The sequence below is a fragment of the Heliangelus exortis genome, chromosome 14 (assembly GCF_036169615.1).
Source record: "Heliangelus exortis chromosome 14, bHelExo1.hap1, whole genome shotgun sequence".
NCBI classification, from domain to species: domain Eukaryota; kingdom Metazoa; phylum Chordata; class Aves; order Apodiformes; family Trochilidae; genus Heliangelus; species Heliangelus exortis.
Window position 1 is genome coordinate 7,993,261 of NC_092435.1, and position 18,649 is coordinate 8,011,909.

Here is an 18,649-nt window from a genome sequence, read left to right on the forward strand (position 1 = left end):
TTTAATAAAATCCGAAAATATATTTATTTCTATCTTATTAATATAACCTTCTCAACTAACAAAAATCCTTTAAATGTGCTGCTGAATCAGTAATTTTGTATTAATGTACTAAGTTTATCTTCCCTTCTCAGGGAGTCTGTCCCAGTCTCCATCTTACCCACAATAACAGGCTCAGCAGTGCCACATGCTAGGACACATTGCTCTAAATTTTCTTTAAATCTGACAGTTGTCATTGTGGCTATTAGAAGTCAGAATTCCGGATCATACTCATCAGGAACAGATGAAATAACTTACGCATTCTTTCTTCAGGAGCCATTTATGACCAGTCATGGCTCATTAAGTCTTCTCTATACTAAGCAATCATAGCCCTCTAAGACCTTCCACTTAAGCCACAGTTTATAGATCTCTGATCATTTCCTTTTGTCTGATTTAATATTGGACTAATGCATCAGAGCAGGTTAAAGTCTCTTTTCATTTAAACTACACAAAGAAAGTAAAAACTTCACAGGTTACATTTCTTTCGCGCCCAAGTTCTCTCATCTATGTCCAAACTAACATCTCCAAACATCAAGAAAAAAGAATAAAATTTACAGTATCTTACTTACATATTCTCCTCTCCCACAATGCAGATAGCAGAGAGTATTTTCACTGTTTCAGTCATCATGTGTGGTTGCTTTGGATCAATTGCTCTTGATAATAGTAAGAGACTTCTTTCCTCTCCTAGAATCCTTTGCAATCCGTACTTAAAGATACAAAAAGCTCAGAGTGAAAAGATGGTATTTGCCTTGAATATTCATCATCATCATCTTTGGGTTTTAGATACTTAAAAATCTTCACACGCACACATCCACTCCTCCCTCATATCAAGTCTGGCAACACTTTACCAAAACCTTCTGGCTTTCTCCTACGAAAATGGGTCAACTCCTAAGGAAGACACCATATCTCATAAAATTGGGTCTCCTCCAAAAGAGAAAACAGGTCTTATTTTTTAACTACATAAGAAACCTCAACAGTATGAAAAATTCATTTTGGTGCTGGCTTTGGTTCAGTTTTTTTTCCCCCTGTAACAGGTCCTGACAAGTCCAAATAAATTTTTCCACATATTGACTGATGGAGTTTGATATAATTTTAAGAATTACCTTCTTGTATTTATTATATATTCTATTTAATTTTCTGTGCAAATAAATAAAAAAAAAAACCCTTACACTTGAGCATTTATTTTAAAGTAGCATTATTTTTCATTGTCATTAAGTACAGGTTAGTTGCTTGATCAGATAGAGTATAACTTCAGACAATTCTAAGTGTGGGAATAGTGTCAAGGGGCGGATGTGGGCATTTAAGCTTCCTTTCCCCACTTCATCACACAGGCTATTCCATTACCATTTACCAACTCAAAAACTGTACCTAAAAAAATAATAAATCACACCCAATTTAAAATAAGGTGAAAAGTATATTATATAAACAAAAACAACCATGTAGTGAAATCTGATTTCACCAAGAAGTATTTCTACTTTCTATTTCACAAGCAATTAATCTCAATTCACTTACCTTAAATCCATATTATCATCTTCTGTTTCCCAAATATTTTACTTTCCAAAATCAATATTTAACAAAACTAAGAAAAATAAATATTCAGAAAGGTTTACAAACGAGACTCTCAACAAAAAGTTACACTAAGACCTACATTTCCAAAGACTCAGCTACCCCTGGATATAGAAGTTATCTTTCCTCTTCTGAGATTCAACACACTATAAACATCTTATAACCAACAAAACCCAATCATACCAGAAGTATTGGAATTTAAAATATTTCTTACTTTATTATTCATAAATGCTTTGAGGCACTGGATAAGTTTATGTTGATTCTTCTTATCAATACTTTCTTGCCTTGAAAGGGAGAAGGAAAATAACATTAAGTACAAACAATCTTCAAGAGTTTCCCCACTGCTCCCTTCAAATAATCCAAGTCCTTACTGTTTCTTGTCCAGCAGCTTTTCCAACACATCCAACAAAAGTCCAAGACCTTCATGGCCAAAATTGTTAACCCAGCTGGAAATAATGAAGAAAAATGCTTTTAATTATCTCTTAATCAAATGTAAAACTTGCCAAGTTATGTTTCCAGTACTGCATGCACATCTCTTCATAAACACTTCTTGGAGACTCACTTCCCAGGAAGACATCATCAACCATTAACATAAATGCTAAGTTCCAATTAGAAGTTAATGAGAACCACTGTGAAAGGTGAGAAGATACTGCAGCCAGTTGCAAACATTTCACCTCATCTTCTTCCAGTGTGCTGAGAAATACTTTGTCATTACAAAATGCATCAACAAAATTCCTCTGGTTTCTGAAAAATCAAAACAAAACCAAAAAACAAACAAACAAAAAACCCCCACATATCTTTATTGCTTCACAAAAAAAGCTACAGCAGAAATTATTGCTTACCTGACTGGATTGCTAGTCAGAGACACTCTCAAAGACTCCAGACAATTAAGAAGCTTTTCCTCTGAAATTCCAGATCGCAATTCATGAATATATTCTTGTGAGGACAATGTGCATTCATGCTTGCTGTTTTTCAGTCCACCCTATCACAGAAGACAGAATGCTATTTAATGTTTTATTGATCACAGTAATGTTTAGATGACAATATGCAAGGCAAATATTTCCACATGTACTTTAAAATTATTGTTTTCCCTGTATAACTACTAAAAACACTTGACGTAAGAGGTCAACAGATTAGGTTTTCATTGCAAGTGTAAAATAAAAACCTTCTGAAATCATCCTCACGTCTGTTAGTAAAGCACATGTACTAAATCTTGGACATAAAACTTTAAATCCCTTATCCAAGTGTATTGAAGTGTTTAACTGCTACACACTCATTTTATATCCACTTCACAACACTGTATTAGAAACAACCATAAACAGAGAGGCACAAAAGCCCCCACAGTTGTTATTAAGCTTCTTTGATCATTCTGACTGTACCAGTCTTCCATTTGAAAAAAAGCTGTGAGTAATCACTATGGACTTATCTTGACACTAACATCAATTCTCCCTTCTCCACAAGAAAGGAAGAACATAAGCCATGGATAATGACTCTGAAAAGGAGCTGGTATCCATCAACTGTTAAATCAATGCTTTTAAAATCATACAACTGCATGGCTCAATGATTTCTTGCTGTACCATAATTCCATGTTTGGTCACTAATAGAGAGCTCTAGAGGATTTGTTTGCAACAAAAGAATCATATGGAAGGAAGATTTGACAAAGACCTTCTCTTGTGGCACTTCAGCAGGGAGACAAGACTAACTACCTACAAGGTATTTCAGTATTAAAATACCTGATAATCACTTTTTAGAGATGTAGAATTCAAAACCATGAACAATATACAAAACATTTTACCAAACAGTGCAACTAATCTTCTGTACAGCTCTGACAAGTGGCAGGAAAGAAGGCTTAGCTCAAAAGAGGGGTTATGATTAATATACAGTTCCTAAAGCTCCTTAGAGCCCAACAGTCTGTTGAAGAGAACCTGATAAAGATGTCACGGATGTAAAGGCAATATGAGAAGTGCTTGACCAAGAATAGGATTTATATATATCTCTTTTTAATGCGTAGGGAACTTGTCCAACTACTGTAATCTTCTAATTGTCTCTCCTTCAGAAAGCTACACTTTTAATGAAGTTTCTGGTTTGCTCTTTTCAAATTCTTGCCATTCATTTTCCAAAAGTGACAGTAAGTATGGCTGATGACAAAATGACTTGTCTACATTCAAGTTAGTAATTCTGAACTACATTCATTTCAGTATTAATACATACAACAGAACTATATATATATGTTCACAATACACTTTCAGACTGTTCTTCCTCAAAAATCAAACCAAACTGAAAAAAGATTGTGACTGCATTAAGACAGTGTCCTCTAGATGAAACCTAGTTTCAAGATGTTTCTTGCTGACATGCATAGCACCTTCAGCTGGACAAGCCATGCAAGTTATACATCAAAGGACCAAGACAAAGATGAGTAAACAGGACATAAAGGATTTACAAATTATCACCCTCCTTAACAAAGAGACGCTCTTCTGCTGAAGAAAATAAGAAAGCAGTGAAGACTATAATAGCAGGAAGCGACTTGAAACCATATATTAGCACTACATATACTAAAAATTATCATAGTTCAGAAAAATCATGACTTTGAAAGACCATAAGATGAAAAACCAGAAAGCAGGAACAGCTTTATGCCATGCATTGCACTGGATGAAAACCAGAAGAGACTCTGTGAGTAACTAACACACACCATCTACACAATCCTGGGCACCATTTGTCATTTGTTACCATTTCAGACAAGAGACACTCCCCAAACCCTAAGAGTAAAGGAAGAGAACCACTGCTGTAAGCCATGAAAGCTATAGAGGTAATGGCAACGTCCAACAAATGCCATTAAATGTTAAGCTAGCACTGTAGAATGCAATATTCATTTGTTTTCCAAAAAGACTGTTTCTTGTGGTTAGCCCTTCCACTGTTGTTTGATGCAAGCTCCAAAGGACACTCCTATTCAGATGAGGCATTCCGGGTCTTTGCTGCCTTTCCTTACTTAAACCAAGGTATGCTCTGGCTGCCTCCTCTCCCTAGCGCCTCAAAGACATTAGTGAGGTGCCTCTCTCTCCACTTTAGCCCTTATTTTCAGGAGACCTATGACTCTCTCAAAAACATTCAAATTAGGTTAGAAGTTAAAAGAATTGGCAGCATCACCTCCTAAGGTTCCTCACAGGACGGGCAAACTTTTCCTTTGTTCCTATAAGGAACCCCCACCTCTTCCCCTTTTCCACCCTCATCACTAAAGACTACTAATAAAAATCCATTCTCAAAAATTTTCACTCAAGTAGTCCAGTTCATGCTAAAGAATTCTCAGCTGCACAGGGTTACTTCATTATTTTCTGAAACCAACTTTTGAGTCTCAATCCATTCTTGCCTCTAGCCATGCTAACTGGATGCTATTTCCTTTATTTCCCTACTCAGAGAGATAAATTTGAACACTATTTTCCAGTAATCTATGCCTTTACATGATCATATTTTAGTATACGCAGTTGCCATTCACTTTTAAGTTCAATCTTAAGCAAGTTTAAGATTTGCTTTATGTGAAAGCCTCTAGTAAAGATGAAGACAAAGGCCAAGTAAAAAGAAACTCAGAAGGTTAGGTCCCACACCAGTATTTTCAGAGATTAAATAAATGTCTAAGGTTGAAAATTTTAGAAACTACTTTATGATCAGTTAACCTTCACAGTATTACAATTAAGGCAGAGAATTATTAATTCATGACAATGCCAATGAAAGTCTGGCCCACACATTCAAACATCCCCCTCCGAGAGATTTAGAAGCAATGCAGTTTTAGTGAACAACTAAACTTAAGGGAGCTCCTAGAAGTCACACCAAAGAAATCCCCACAGTAGTACATAAAAGAACACCTCACTTGCTTTCCCATGAAAGGGATAAATCTAGTCCATTCAAATCTGTGTGTAGGACACATTTCAGGGCTTAAGGAACAGCAGTGACAGAGAGAGGACAGACCTTACAGTGCAGGATATAGTGAAAAATACACTTCACCCTACTTTTCTCTGTACTCAATCTCACTTTCTTAATATTTAGAAAACCAAGCAGTTGCATACTTCACAGATTTCTACTTAATATTATCTTACTGTTCTTTGACTTGTGGTGATTTGAAAGTTGTTAGCTAGACAAAGAAATTCCTCACACAGGACTTAGCAAATGTTCAGCTTCATACAGCACTCAAATGTGTCACCAGAGGCCTGTAAACAAGCTTGAGAATCAGTATCTAACAAAAAGTCAATGCAAAAGCATTTTGCCCTCAATGGAGAAATAAGGAAATAATTCTGTCTGCTTGGTGGTAAAGAGCCGTGGAGCACAACTGACCCAACGGATGGGCTGTGAAAGTTAAAATGCAAGATCAGAAAAATCTGCATAAAATATTCCTCTTTGAGCCACCAGACAACTCAGCCTCATTAGTTCTCAAGGTAAAGCTGAGATCAGCTGAAGTTCCAAGTATATTGCTTCCATGAAACAGTGTTCACTTCAGTGAGAATGTAGGCAGCCAGTACTTAAAGTAATGGTCACTTCTATCCAACTCACTATACCTGTTCCATACTTAAAATAAATCACTGTTTAGACAGAAAAAAGTAACTGGTACCAGCATAATTATTAACAAAGCTGAAGTAATAACTTATACTTTCCCCCTCTCCAATGACTGACTGCAGAGTTTTTGCAGTCTCTATATAATTCTGTTTCTATCTAAAGCAAAGACAGAAGTGAATTTAACTACAAGTATAATAACAAGACAAGTTGGTTGGGTGTAGGGGTGGTTTGCTTGTTTTTAAGAAAGCAATAAAAGCCATTTCAATTTTTTTTTTTAATCACATACACTGTAGTTGTTGCACATTTGACTTGGAAAAGCAGTGTCCTTATTCAGTCTACAGGGACCCATTGTGTCAGCTCCTGAACTAGAAATCTGAAGTTTACACAATTGATAACTATTCCACCTTGCAGATATCAGCTAAAAACATTGATTCAACACATTAAAAACAGAACTAACAAGCTAATCCTACTTTAGACATCTACATCAGTGCCTCAAAGATAAACAGAAGATGCAAAGCTGCCATTTCAGTGCAATTATTGTTGTCTATAAACCTTGTCCCTATACCATGCAGGCAGCTAAAAAGACAAATGGGCACCAGTGCTTGAGGTCCCAAGTAAAACTTAAAATAACTTCAAGCTCTAAACTCCACTTTAACAGTAAAACCTCTTCTGTGCACTTGTCACTACAACCCAACAGTACTAACATCAACAATCAATAATTCCTCTCCTTCCTAGCCACAGTAAATCTGTACCTCTTCAGCAAAATAAGTACATATGGAGGCAGATGCAATCAGCTCACAATGGATGAATCCTATAAAAATATATAATGACAAGAGGCACACCCAGATGCATGCATTCTTTAAGCAATTTTTTGCAGTAGACATATTCTAAAAGGGAGATTTATTCCACTATTTTTCAGGTTATCTGTGCAAAATGTATAACCATTCTTCCTCTCCATCCTCTCCATCTGACTCTGAATTCAAAGGCATGGGGAAGAAAACTGAGTTTCTGCATACAGCAGCTTCCTTAGTAAAATTATCTCTTCCCAAAGCAGCTGTTTAGGCTAATTCCAATTATAAGAAAATTACATGTCACAAGGAATTATGTGAGACTAGTTTTTATGAGCAGAACTGGAGAATTGATTTCTCACCTCAAGAATCAAATACCTTTGAACACCTTCATAGTGTTTACATATTTTCTCAATCAGCATACAAATCAGTACTGGGTATAAAATTAAAATGTACTGGTGAATACAGACAAAGTCTGTTTAAAAACCATTCCAAGTACAGCAAAGCCAACAGCAATTTCTTGAACCTCATGTGCCACATCCTTACATATTTAAGTACATCTGAGGTAACGATTAGACAATTGAGGTTGTTCTTTCTTCTCTTTACTACAAAGCAGAAGTACTGAATATGACCTAATCAGAAAACTTTGCAGTCCCTGAAAAGGCTGTTATGGCTTCAATAAAAAACAAAGCCCATCCGTACATAAGAAGTACATTTTTGCTTTCAGCTACCATTTAAAATCTAAGTGTAATTATTTCCCAAGTAATCAATTATTCTAAAAAAACTGTTGAATGCAGTCCAAAACACTTGCTTTTTTTTTTTTTTTTTAATTACTGCATTCAACCAGGACAATATAAAATGGTGCTAAGCACTTAATAACAGAAAAGTTATGCTGTGAGTGATCTCATCTTATGCTTATTAATTGACCTTCTGAATGCTTTATGTTAATTTTCTCCCACTGATATCATGGAAATGTCAGCTGCTGGATAAATTATGAAAGCTAACAATTAGGACATTTAAAAAGCCACGACTAAACAGCATGAAGTAATCCAAATACTTTAAATTTAAAGTTTTGAGTGGTTGCCTTCAGTAAAAAAGCAAGACAATTCTAAATTATAGTTGTTGCTCACTATGAACAGATGAGTTCTCAGTGAGTCTGAAGTATTTGGAAATCTATTCCTGAAAACAAAACCAGATCCTCACTCCAAAGTGCAATCAATGATTTTATACCGGTAAGAGGAAAGTGACTGAGGTAGCTAAAAGGACAAGGATTTTGTTATGCCCACTGAACTTTTAAATCTAAGATCAAAGTCAAAATATTCCAGCCTAATCTCTAGAAATGAAAGTGTATTCATTAAGAAAAAACCAAAACTATCATGGTCATACTCACCGGAACTTTACTTCCGACTATCTGCATGCAGTGGTCAGCCAAGAGAGGTTATTGTGTAAAAAAGACAATAATAATACATAAATAAACACAGCAAAGGACTTAGTAGGATGTAGCATCACACAATTTTTTCAACGTTTAATCATTAGTAGTTGTTACATTGTTTATTACTTTATCAAACTGTTGAGAGTTACAGCTTCTTACTAGGAAAACAGCAGTTCTGGTGCAGGAGAAATAATCTGAAATTCTTATATTCTACTGCTGGATAATCATTATTTTAAACATTTAGAAATAAAACTATACCTAGCTTGACATTTGCATCTTGAAAGATTCAGAGATATGCCATTCTGTTAAAATTATCAGGTCAGTTATTTTATATATGACACTGAGAAAACTACAGAAAAAACTCATGTCATACTGCCTGGTACACAGAACAACTTCATTAATTATGGAGCTTTTGATCTATTGAGATGATGTCATCACTGAATTTAATTAAGTTTTCACAGTCAAAAACATTGCCTACAGTTATAAATCTAACTTGTATTTTGGAAAATCTCATGTGGCATTTTTCCTCAACTGCTCAGTATGGATGTGTTTAATTACATGGATAATTAAACAGCAATTTACAGAATGACATCTTTGCTTTTTACCATGGAGCAGCATGGTACATATTCATGAACAAGAAGCTGATTTTACACAGAAGTAACTCTGTAGAAAGGCAGAACACCTCTGCCCTGTTCTATCACTTTGCAAAAATGACCATGTTCCTGTCAACACCAGGACAATGGACTTCTGCCTAAAGACTGCAGGCTTAAGAGCCTTTTATATATATGATGCTCAAGAGCCTAAGACAATGATTTGGTTCTAAGATTTGAATTTTATTTTGTCTCCTTAGCCTCTACTTGGCTCATTTTCTATTCTCAGTTCTTCTGTTATTCTTTAAAAAGCTTTTTAGATGGCAGAAGTCACTGCAAGGTATTACAATCACCTCGTCCTGGTGAGGCCTCCTCTAGAAGCAAAGATATTCTGTCATCATCAGATAAACTCTTTTCCTAATTTACTATGTTCTTCCTTCACCAGTGTTCAACTCATTCAGTATGACATGTCACCAACGTCAACTCTGAAACAGAATCCTGAGCCTTCACCACTCCCCAAGTATCATTTCCATGGTCAATCTTTCCCTTTGAGTGAGAGAAGGAATCAGAAGCACAGATAATCCCATCATAGGAAAGCATCCAGCTTATTAGCTTCTATCCTTCCCCATTCCCCAAGGAAAAGTAAAGCTTTTTTTCACCCACTGAAAACCAAGGCTTCCTACTCACTCAGAACCCTGAAGACAGTACAGTGATTCAGAAAAGCATGGTCAACATGCTGCAGATGGCACACATGGCAGAGAAAACAAAGCACCAAATTTAAAAATAATTTGGTTAAGACAACATCAGCAAATGAGAGTGATATTTTCAAGTGAGTAGAAAGGGCTCAAAAGCCTAACCAAAACAAACAGGAAAAGAACTGGAAGAAAAAAATCACATCAACTGTTAAGTGTGCTCATGAGCTCACAGCAGAAGAAAAGGCCCAAATATTTTCAGTATAAAAAGACAGATGAACAATCATCTGTGACCGAAGAAAAAGGTAGAAAAGTATAAGAAATATCATTCTGAATGCAATCAGCATTTCCATGGAAGAAAAGCCTGAAGATGGCTTGAAGAAAGGGAAGTTTGACAACTCATGATGCAGTCAAAATTTGGGGCTCGAATTCAACTAAGCAGGAGACACAATCAAAAGTGAAAATGAGGTTTTCTTCATTGAAAGTTCTCAACCAACATTTTGCCGTTGTACTCCACTTTTTCTATTTCTTATATCAGTTAAGATGATAGCTATTTAAAGGCTAAATTAGGGTATCCCACTACAGAAAGGTCATTCAGATTTAGCTCCCATTAACATATTCCATTCAAATGCTGCGATTCAATTGCAAGAAGGACTTTGTGAAGCACTCAAACTTCAAGAAAAGCCCTTTTTTCATAAGAAAAACATTTTACCTATGTATAAAACATGCATGCTGGCACTGACCTAAGTCCAAAGTGCACAATCATGTATGAGGACATTTTGAGACATTTTTTTTTTAAATTGTTAGTACATTTTGACAAACATGTCCCCAGTTCTGTTAAGTTGCCCATGCTGCAGCACATATGGTGACAGGAATGCAATCTGTTAAAATTTTCAGCAGTTAGACAGACGTGCCATGCTAGCCATGCTTTTCTTACTCAGTTACAAAATTGCAGTACAGCCATACTTTAATACCAGTACATAGAAAAGAGATCATCACCAGTCAACTACTTTGAGAAAGGATTGCAAGTACTTAAATTGTGAAAACTTCTACTGCTTCAATAAAATATTTTGATTTCTAAGAAAAATTTAAGACTTAACACTGATCATCAAGACAAAAATCTTATATAATTAATAGCTCCCAAAGCTAATCTGGACAAAGTAAATTAATAGGAAATTTCACAATATTCACTGCATAAGCTTAAATAATTCTCCAGTAATGTGTTCCTTCCAGGACAGGCTACAGGATTGTTGATTTTGTTTAAGATTAACTCATGCAGGAACATCACTCCTCTCAGAAATATAAATCACCATTTTCACATTATGGTGCAAGTTTTTCCTCTCTTAAAGTTTATAATGCTTACAGCAAAGCATTTGCATTTAATGATCACATGTAATTATAGTTTTGATTTTTTGAAATTTAGCTCTGCAGAGCTGATTTTAAAAGTTAAAAGGAAGATAAGTCACCTGTACTGCTTGTAGTTCATTGCTTATAGATTCATTAGGCAGACATCAACATAGCCTTATTTTCCAGTTTATTTGACTAAGAAATAGATTATTTTGTGCTATCTGCTCTGTGGAACCACTAGCAGCACTGCCATGGTATATTTGAATAATTATTCCACACAGTCTTCATCTCCAGTAACCTTTTATTGCACACAATAACTTCACTGTGAAAAAAATTAGATTCATCCTAATTTCCAAATAAAATAATATGCATAACCTCGTTGTATTGAAGAACTGTGCTGATTCCAACTTTTATCACTTTTTATTTTATCACATGAAGCATACTTACTGCCCCCCTTCTCCAATACATTCAGTTCCTCAGAATTCACTGCTAGCTTCTGTAAATTTTTTTATACAACAAATAATGGCAGAAATCTGGACAAAACCTATTTCTAGGGAAATCACAACATAGATATTTATCTGTTTCATCTAACGTTCATTACTTTTTGTGGAATATTCTGCTTTTACATAAGAACTATATTTGCCATAGTCAATTTTCAACACATAAAAACCACTATTTGGTCTATTTTAATAGATAAAATAACTAATTAGCACTAATGGTCCCACTACTATTAGTCCCATTGAAGAAAATCAATTGCAGCTCTTTACTATTTGAAATTACATTTTTCCACCCCAACAAATGTTGGGGTATCCAGTTGTTTTCCTACACTTCTGGCACCCCAAAACAGACATACTGAACAACCTGCATGAAGAATCCAGCAAGTGGCAGTTAATCAAGCAATTTCAGTAGAGAGAATGATCAACATGAATGAAAGTTCTGATTATATTTTCTTTTACTCAAAATGTAATTTGAATTTTTTTAAACGCAACATCATTTCACTAAAGGAATGATTTTATTTACCTTCAGAACATTTCTTAGCAGAGTATTTATGTCTTCAAGCCACCTAAAGTACTCATAATATTAAAATTAAGCTAAAACACCGACTTTACTTCACTTTAAAATACTTTTAGTATTTTATTTCCCTGTTTCATCACTATAAATTGTACTTCTAGTACACATATCATTACTGAAACCATAAAGTCTATCACTTCCACAGACTTCTGGTACCAAAACTGTATAGGAGGAATTCCACAGAAATATGCTCAGATTCCATCCATTATGTCACTAGACTTGCAATTTCTTATGGTTTACAAGAATGCAAAGCTTTTACATTGCTCAACAACTAAAATGGAAACTAACCCTTCAGACACATCTGCAACCGTTTAGAAGCATATTAGTACAGATTTATTATTTTGTTCCCCACTGCTCTAAGGAGATAAATACAGACACACAAAAAAAGAAATTTCAAGTCTGAAAAGCATAACACATGCAGCTAAGCTTCTTACTTTCATTTGTTCTGGAGAGGACACTACTTACAGATTTGGCAGTTGCAGAAATGTACTGGACAACCATCTCACGTTTTGTGGTCAAGTCTTTATCTCTTAAAGGAGCTTTTCGTTCTTCATTTAGATTCATGTCTTCCTGTAAGGAAACAGACCAACCAACATCAAGATTCTTTTGCATGCTTTTTATTAGTCTTTGTTAATTTTATACTCCATTTTTTGTTTTCCTATTTCAGTTTGGGTAATCCTGAGCTACCCAATTTTCCCACTTAATTCTGTCAAGTACTCACTGTTTGCAAGATTTAGCCAAAACTGTAACTGCATCAAAGGTGATGACCATTGGTGAAATTTGTCTCAAGAAGTAAAACCAGAGGACAGAACTAAAAATTCGACACCTATAGTTGATTACAAGTGTTAACTCTTGTCAAGTTCATTTGTCTTTTTTTAAAATCACAGTGCACACCATTCCTGCACTAACTGGTTATAAGGCTCTTATCACATAGATTATGAGTTTGTAGCACAGGTGCTATCAATGTGTTCCAACTGATGTATTTACAATAAAACACAAAATATTCTGCTAGATTAAACCTAAATATGTATGTTTCAACTTAATAACTGATTAAATGCAACATGTTGTCATTACTACTCATGACTAGTCTTGCTATTAAAAGTCAAAATAATTTGCACCAGCAACTAAAGCTAGTAAATTTTACTGTAATAACTTACTAGCTAACAGCTTTTTCAAAGAACTATTAGTCTCTGGAAGACAGATCTATTGTCTGCTTCAATTAGTATTACTTGGAAAAGTAAACAATTAATCCCTTAATCTAACAAGCAAATCAAACAAGTATTAATTAACTTATTAACTTAACAATATTAACTTAACAATATTAATTAATATCCAATGTTTCAAAAGAGATTGGTAACTGCATTGAACAGAGTAGGGCTGATCTTTGGAACAAGTTCTTTGGCCAAGCCACGCTGACTGTGTGGAAGCTGACTATAATCTTAAAGAATGATACAGAAAACAGTATTTCTAACAGTCCTCAAAAGACTGCATTTCCTGATCCTTCATCAGTCGACAAATCCATGTGCAGGACAGAATTAATACACACTGAATTGAAATATATATTTCTGTATTACAACAGAATACTGAGTACAACCACAAACCCTGACACTGGATCCTATGACAGAAAATATTCAAGACCATACAAAAATGCAGCTTTCTATACATTAAGATCTTATTAATAGAAGTATCTTTGGAAAGTAGTCAAGTTTACTAAGACCTGTCCTTCAACCACAGTACTTACCTACTACAACCAAGCTTTACAGAGCTTACTTTAATGAAGCACATAACAGCTGAAGACATTCTATTGTTTTGCATTTTGCCTTTGTTTTCTCTGTAAAATCAAGTAATTCAAATAGAAAAAACACCAGCATTATTTGAGTTACTCAGTTGTTCATGTTTCAGCTGGGACAGATCTACAAGTCTACATCCTCCCAAGTAGTAAACACTTCCAAAATCAGAACATTCGAAAAATCATAATAAATATGAAAAAATACACAGAAATTGACAATATGAAAACAAACGAAATCCTAAAAATTGTATAGCCCATCATCTTACCATCATTTTTTCAAAGAGATCCATAACTTCTTTCTCTGATAAGTTGATGCAACGCTCATCACCAAGAGCCTGGGCAAGTGGGATTTCACTTATAGTAGGCTGAGAGTCTATAGGATGCTGAATGAGAGGTTTCTCTTTTTTCACTGCTGATTTTCTGAAGCTTATTCTGTCACGCTGCAAAGACATCCATTCAAAAATAAGAACAAACAGAAATATAGGAAAGTAGCTAATTACATGGCAGTAAAAAACAGATTTTTAGTTAATCCAAGCAGCAGAGTTAAAACTCAAACTGAACTGTAAGTAAAAATATTTAACTTTCATTTCTTAAAAGGACAACATCTAAGGTAAATTCATTACAAGTCACATGCAAAAGGGTTATAATTATGTCTTACAGTTTCAAATGTGTACCACAAGTGTTAAACTCTTAGTGTTTCAAAATCTTCAGTACATCTTCTCCCATTACTCTCTGGTTAGCCCTACAGGGAATAAATATGGTACCACAAAGGTCATGTCCAAGAGTTCCTTCACCTGAAGAGCTACAAGTCTTTGGAGGACAACTGAAAAAGCCACCGTTGGGAAGGAGGTACTCACAAGTTCCTCAGTCTTATAAAAAAACCCTGTTTAAGTAAAATAAAGTTTGTAGAGGAATTATTGCTCCAAGTACAGATCACAATTCCTTGAAAAATTTTTGAGTAGGGACTCCTGAAATTTGCACATCATTTTAAAAAGCCAGGTAAGGTATTATTGCACAGAAGCAGCCATTTGGAGTTAAATAGACAGACATTAGTGAAAGCAGATTATACACCCTGCAATGACATTTTACTGGTTAAGGCTGACTTGGTTTGCACCTTACACCAAACCCCCCCACACCTTTTTTTTTAATTTAAAGCATGCTTACTCAGTTAATTTGTTAATACTGGAAACAACCAAGAAGAGCACCTTCCTAATAAGGCCATTAATAACTATTATCAATACAGAACTCCAATCCTGAGTCAGAAACATTTTTTTTATTTAATAAAACTGTTTTAGCCACATATATGTGTATTCATTTTGAGGATGTTATGTCTATGGTGATTTTTTTAAATGAACTTGTCTACATCAGCAAATACCAGAGTATTTGTTCCAGACACTGAACAGCCTTATGAAGAGGTGCTTCCATCTAACAGCAGCTTATCTAGGGGTACCAGTACCCTTCACAGCAACTACTGCAATTGCTATGAAGACCAGATTTTATATTTTGTATAATTAAACCCTCCCTTTGAGTTGTGAAAACTTCAACGGAGTATTTAGTTTTTAGAATATTAGGCTTCAATTTTAGACTGGTCCACAGAAATTGAGAAATGTGACCAAGTGCTGTGGAATATGGGAAAAAAACGTTTGTTTTGTTTCTTTTTATTAGTTTGGTTTGTTGCCGGGACATTTTTATTCTTGTGTGTTATACAATTTTTGTTAGGTGTTGGTTTTTGTTGGTTTGGCATTTTTTGGGGGGTGCTGTTTGGTATCTTTAAAGACCACATTAAATTTGTGCAGTGAAAGTAACCCTAGATAAGCTGCATGCCCTCTGAGTATCTTTGGAGGGTATTTTTGTTTGTGTTTTTGAGGGAAGGGGGGGTTGGGTTTGGGTTTTTTTCCTCCTTCAAAATTTTACATTTGTGGACAGAAACATTACCTACAAGGATACTGTCAATATCTTTAAAAAAGGCAAGAATTTTAATGTAATCCCATTTTTTCCATACAGTTCCATTACAATTTTAGAAACTAAAATTGGGGCATAGCCATTGAAAGGCTAAATATATGACATAATGTATCCAAAATTAGCCAATATACATCAAATACTTAAATTAAAATGCCCTCTCAACAATCACAAAAAAAAAAAAAGCCATACAAGATCAACCTCACCATACTGTGATCCATTTCAAGCCTACCTTATCAACAACAAATTTGTTTAAAGAGATTGCAATGGTGAGATTACTTGAAAGCTATAAATGAATCTACATGATTACTAGGTATAATTTCTTCACTTCAGGCATGTAAGTGATGATTAACTAAGAGGCCACTGTGGCTCAGCTATTACATAGCAAAAATGAAAGTTGATAGCTCTACTGAAATCCATTTCAATGTTTCTGTTAATGTACTTTGCAACAGATTTCAAAGCATTCAGATTTATAAAGTTACTGCTACCAAATACAAACATGCTGTTTGACATACAGTACCCACTTATTACCCAAAATGAACTTGAACCATGTGGTAATTAACTTAAAAGAACCAGTGCAGACCCTTACTGTTAAAAAGGTCTAAAGAAATAATACCTGAACTGCTGAATAACAGTTTCAACATATCCAGAGCATTACTGAAGTATTTTGAATGTGGTTAAAGAACCTTTCCAAAAAGATAGAGTAAAATGCTCTTCAGCTGAAATTACAAAAGATGATTTTTAGGGACATGGGCTCAATTTTCCAAAATTTACTGCTTAATATCCTTATAAGAAGATGTTATATTGTCCACAACATTTTAAGTAAAGTTGCATGCAGCGTGGAGTTACCATTGCAAATTAAGATGTTACAAAGACCTTACCACATCATCTGCCAAAGTTTTTATTTTAATATTCTATTAAAAGAACAGAACAAAACAACACACAGAAAAGAAAAAAAAAAATCACAGGAAAAAACGTTACCTACTGTTTCAGAACAAAGAAGTCTGCATTTTATGTATTTTAACATTAAAAAGCACTTGAAATCTCAGTAAGTTTTCTAACAAAACTACAGCTAAATGAACATGGAACATACTGCAATTTATGTGAAAAAGTAAGCTTGTATCCCATTTCACCTTGTCTATTCACTATTTAACTCATGAACCTGAAACCTGTATAGTCTAGTACCCCCATTATTTCACAAAAATGCACTAAGATCTCTAAGAAAGCTTTCCAACACAAACATGGACTCTTGGACTTCAATCCAAGCCAGCAGATAGCTATATAACCTTCTGGTTTGACGTTTTTGAGACTCAGAGTCAAAGAGAATTTCCTGTGCCCTAACTTCATCCTGGGCCTTTTGCCAGCCTCACCTTAACACTGAGCAATGAGTCAGACAAACTGGTTAAAACCAGTGTCCTGATGCCACACCAACCAGTCGCCAGGATCTTTCCCACTCTAACTAGTGTTCTCACTTTTTCCCTAATGACAGTAAAACCTGCTGACAAAGATCACCAATGTTACAGTTTTATTCATGCCCAAAAAAGCAACCTCTGTGGCAGCAATATCAATGATCACACTGAGGAAGCATTCAGTTAATACCCAGTGCTCAACTTACACCAAGCAGTCACCAAGAGGTAATTAAGGTCTAGAACTTTGGTAGGGAGAGGGAATGCAGGACAAGAACAACTGCTACATATGAAAAAGTGTGATAGTTGACTCATGACAACAGAGTCCTGCAAGGCACTGGTTAGGAAAGAGCAATCCTATATTCTTGGAGGGTGAGGTTTCAGATTCCTTGGTTATGCTCTCACCAGCTAAAATGATCAAGATGCTTCTAGTGAACACCCCACAACGTTCACACACTGGATAAGTTGAGGGTTACTGGAAATTAACCTGTAACTGTTCAAAAATGTAGTACTTGCCCTTGGTGGGAGACAAGTAATACACCATGTTCTTTCTAATTCTACCCTCTGTCTCTTGGCTACAGTTGTCAGAATTAAATTTCTTAAAAAAAAAAAATTTAAAAAAAAATTCAAGAGTATACAAATGCTGGAGGAGGCATCCAAGTGGGAAAGAGGGACAATGTGGTCACACTTTGGAAGTATAAAGAAGATAAGCATTCAGAGGTATCTGGGGCAGTGTGGTAGATTGACCCTGGCAGGTCAGTCAGTCTCTACCCAGCCACTTCCTCATTCCCTCACAGGGTCAGGGACAGAACCAGAGGCACAAAATCCAGGAAAACTCATGTGTAGAGACAGAGGCAGTTTAACAAGTGAAGGGAGAAAAAGCTCCCTTACAGCTCCCTATCTCCTGTATTTCTATCATGAGGACTTAGTTTAGGGTTAAAACAGGAAGTAATACTCCAAATCAAAACTAACATGCCCTTACTCTGGTAAACAGAACTTTTATTCTTAAAGAAGGTTATTGAACAAGAAGACAAAATGAAGTAAAATCTAACCATGAGTTCAAACAGAGACAGCTCTGTAAGCAAGAAATTCTAAAACTCTGTATCAATTCTAGCAGTCACTTTTACTAAAAATATTTTTTTTCCCCTTTCTCATTTAAGTACTGTCAATCTCTCGCAGAACCTGGAACAGGATAATCTACTCCATCTCTACATTTATATTGCATTTGTCACTCAAACTCCTCTGGGCAAAATACAGAATACTAAAGCAAGATACCACACAGCATTTTTTTCAGACATCTCAAGCATGCTTCCCAGATATCCTTCTGGTGCATAAGCTACACTGCTGCCTGCCCCTGCTCAAGATAAGCAACACATTTAACAGGTAGAAGAGAAACCACAAGTAGCTGGAGGCAGAGGAAAGGTAGCTATG

General features: G+C 35.3%; 1 protein-coding gene across 5 annotated transcripts in view; it reads right to left on the minus strand.

Annotated features, from left to right (window-relative positions):
* Window positions 1–18,649, minus strand: part of DIAPH2 (diaphanous related formin 2) — a 202,596-nt gene that overhangs the window by 169,198 nt on the left and 14,749 nt on the right. For 2 of the 5 annotated variants that reach the window (XM_071758062.1, XM_071758066.1), the window contains exons 2-9: window positions 16,694–16,726; window positions 14,120–14,293; window positions 12,530–12,634; window positions 8,323–8,343; window positions 2,445–2,584; window positions 1,974–2,048; window positions 1,817–1,886; window positions 606–742 (exon numbers count right to left, since the gene is read on the minus strand). In XM_071758062.1, the coding sequence (XP_071614163.1) occupies window positions 606–742; window positions 1,817–1,886; window positions 1,974–2,048; window positions 2,445–2,584; window positions 8,323–8,343; window positions 12,530–12,634; window positions 14,120–14,293; window positions 16,694–16,726 (755 nt within the window). The remainder of the gene's footprint in view (window positions 1–605; window positions 743–1,816; window positions 1,887–1,973; window positions 2,049–2,444; window positions 2,585–8,322; window positions 8,344–12,529; window positions 12,635–14,119; window positions 14,294–16,693; window positions 16,727–18,649) is intronic. The other 3 variants (XM_071758064.1, XM_071758063.1, XM_071758065.1) reach the window with 3 other exon arrangements.